The sequence below is a fragment of the Miniopterus natalensis genome, chromosome 4 (genome assembly GCF_054644295.1).
Source record: "Miniopterus natalensis isolate mMinNat1 chromosome 4, mMinNat1.hap1, whole genome shotgun sequence".
NCBI classification, from domain to species: Eukaryota; Metazoa; Chordata; class Mammalia; order Chiroptera; family Miniopteridae; genus Miniopterus; species Miniopterus natalensis.
The window spans coordinates 19,729,033-19,731,704 of NC_142084.1; the positions used below are offsets into that span (position 1 = coordinate 19,729,033).

At 64.7% G+C, this 2,672-nt stretch overlaps 1 protein-coding gene across 1 annotated transcript; it reads left to right on the forward strand.

Annotated features, from left to right (window-relative positions):
- The first annotated feature begins 1,348 nt into the window (after nucleotides 1-1,348).
- Nucleotides 1,349-2,310, forward strand: SMIM32 (small integral membrane protein 32). The gene has a single exon (XM_087815934.1). The coding sequence runs from the start codon at nucleotides 1,349-1,351 to the stop codon at nucleotides 1,658-1,660; it is 312 nt and encodes a 103-aa protein (XP_087672060.1). The 3' UTR covers nucleotides 1,661-2,310.
- Nucleotides 2,311-2,672: the final 362 nt, after the last annotated feature.

Sequence of the window (2,672 nt, forward strand, 5' to 3'; positions counted from 1 at the left end):
TCTGCACCTCAATCAGCAAACACTCTGCCCCTCACTCAGCCAACAGTCAAACACTCTTCAGGGTCAGAATTTGGAACCACAATTTCAACGTCAAAGAGCTCACAAGGGTGTTTGTCCTGGGCTGAGCTGGGATTTGTGGGAACAAGTGGTGGTCCAAACTGGCCACCTCTGTTCACTGCTCATCTCTGTCTTGGCCCTCAGGCCTTTGCCAGGATTGCCAAGGGCAGGTGGGCCATCACCAGCATCACTCTTCCTCTTGCCCCTGTACCAGAACTGGCCAGGCCAGGGAGCTCAGCGAGTGAGATCCTGGTAGGGGAAGCACATGTACCCTCAAGTCACAGCTAGAGTCGCCTGGGCCCACCAAACCAGCCCCAGCTTGCCTGGGAGTGTCCCTGGCTTCCCTGGAGGCTAATGCCCTGCCTGAGAGACCCAGCGGCCAGTGGGGCTCTGTGCCAAGGGGCTTGGCGAAGAGGGAGAATGTCGAGAATAGGAAAGCCCGGTGCATGCCTGGCTCACCTTGTCTCTGAGTCCGCCTGCTGTCCACAACTGTCTGTTTTGCGTGTCTCTGTTGATACGTCTGTACCTGTTTGTCAGTCTTTCTGTGACCCAGTGTTTTTTCTCCCTCCTTCTCTGTGCGTCCCTGTCTGTGAGTGATGTGAGGTCGGGCAGGAGCAGTCACAGCCCTGTCCGCTCTCACCCTCATTGGTTCTCAGCCACTCCCGGGGACAGCCTCTGCCAGTCCCGCCCCCCACCCGGGACCTGAGCTGCTCAGACCCGCCTCAGCGCTCAGACTCCAGCTCAAGACAGGAGCGCAGCAGCTCACGCCAGCGGGACGGGGTCGCCGCGCTCCAGCGTCTGGACAGGGCCTAGAGGCTGCAAGGGCCACGCCGACAGAGGCGGCGCCGGAGGACTCCCAGCCTTTGCCCTCGGTGGACCAGGCCTCCCGACGGCACCGAGCAGGAACCCGAGCTGTGGCCTCGCTCACCGGGCGCCTCTCCGCCGCCGCAGCCCGCAGGCAGCCCGGAGTGAGGCGCTCACCGGAGCTGGGGGTCCGAGCCCAGAGGGCGGCTGTAAAACCTAGAGACGGGCGATCCGGCACCGCAGGCGGGGACGAGGAGACGCAGGGAAAGCCCGAGGGGCCCGGCGCGGAGCTGCCCAGCTGCCAGCCCAGGGGTCCTGCACCCCACCGGGAGGACAGCGGAGCGCGGAGGCAAGGGGGCGACCGCGCTGCAGTCCGGGACTCCGGGTCCCTAGCGCGCGGCGGGGCGGGGGGATGTGCCATGGAGGCGCCGGGCAGCACTAGTCCGAGCAAGGCGCAGTGAGCGAGTCGGCCGGGGACCCGCGGGCCATGTACCGCGACGTGCTCAACGCCACAGGCGGCCTCGAGGCGGCGGTGGGCGGCGCGCTGGCCTTGGCAGCTACGGTCAGGGCGGAGGGCGCTCTGCCACTGGAGCTGGCCACCGCGCGCGGGATACGGGACAGCGCGGCCGCGAAGCCCGACCTGCCCACCTACCTGCTCCTCTTCTTCCTGCTGCTGCTCTCCGTGGCGCTCGTCGTCCTCTTCATCGGCTGCCAGCTGCGCCACTCCGCCTTCCCCGCGCTGCCCCACGACCGCTCCATGCGCGACGCCCGTGCGCCCTGGAAGACGCGGCCGGTGTAACGGCGCAGCGAGCCTTGGCCCGCCGGTGCCGTGCCGGGTCTCGCTACAAGCAGTGGGTGTGAGCCGAGCAGGCCGGGTCTGGCCTCGGGGGTTCGGGGATCCTGACCTCTGGGGGTCGCCGGCCGTGGGCACACTGCACTCTGACCCAAAGGCCCTTCCGGACCTCAAGCGGCAACCTGGGCGTAAAGGGAGCCGGGGGCGTCAGGGCTGCCTAGCTCCCCGCTCCTACTAGCCACGGGGTACCAAGGCTCTGATCCCCTGGCAGAGCCTTTCTTCCCCGGGACAGCGGGCCCAGCTGGGACCTTCCTGAGACCGCGCGCCACGGACAGAGGCGCCTTCGGGGCCGCCTGCAGACTTCGCTTTGCGCACGTAAGGGGCAGGCAGGGCGAGCACGCAGCTGGCCGGGACATGCCTGTGGGACTCGCTGGCCCTGCGACAGCTACCACCTCTCCTCCTCGTTAGCACCGAGGACCCTGCTAGGTCCCGAGCGTGAATTCAGCCTGACTTTGTGAAATGATGGCCCTTGGGGACTGCGTGCCCCAGGAGAAGTGAGGGGAGCGGGAGTTTCACTGGGTCCGAGGATCCAGTTTTTCCTGCGCGCACGGATGGAGGGAAAGCCAGTCTAGAGACACAGGGTCCCACTGGCAGCACCCTGCTGTGGGGACCCACGTCCCCAATATACAGGGGCCGCGTTCCTACAATAAAACCTCACCGAATTAGACCCAGTGCTGAGAATGCTCTGGTCATTGTTTGTGCCACTTTGGAAAGTGGGATAAGGGCTGGGCATCCTTTTGAGCATCCTGAGAGCCAAGCGCAGCCGCCTCCTGCCTTGCTGTGGCCCAGGTCAGTTTTAATGGTACTCCTCTTCTCCAGCTTTCCCCCTGGGTCAGTCAGTTACTTGCTCTGGGAAGTGTTTTTAGAGCAGCTCTGAAAGGGGAATTACTGCCTTGTCTGCTGAAAAAAAATCCCCTGAAAAGGGGCTCCATGGCGACGTTCCCTTCCCTGTTCTTTC

What these genes read in the sequence shown, in the direction of transcription:
- SMIM32 (XM_087815934.1), top strand. Translation starts at nt 1,349, where the DNA reads ATGTACCGCGACGTGCTCAACGCCACAGGCGGCCTCGAGGCGGCGGTG.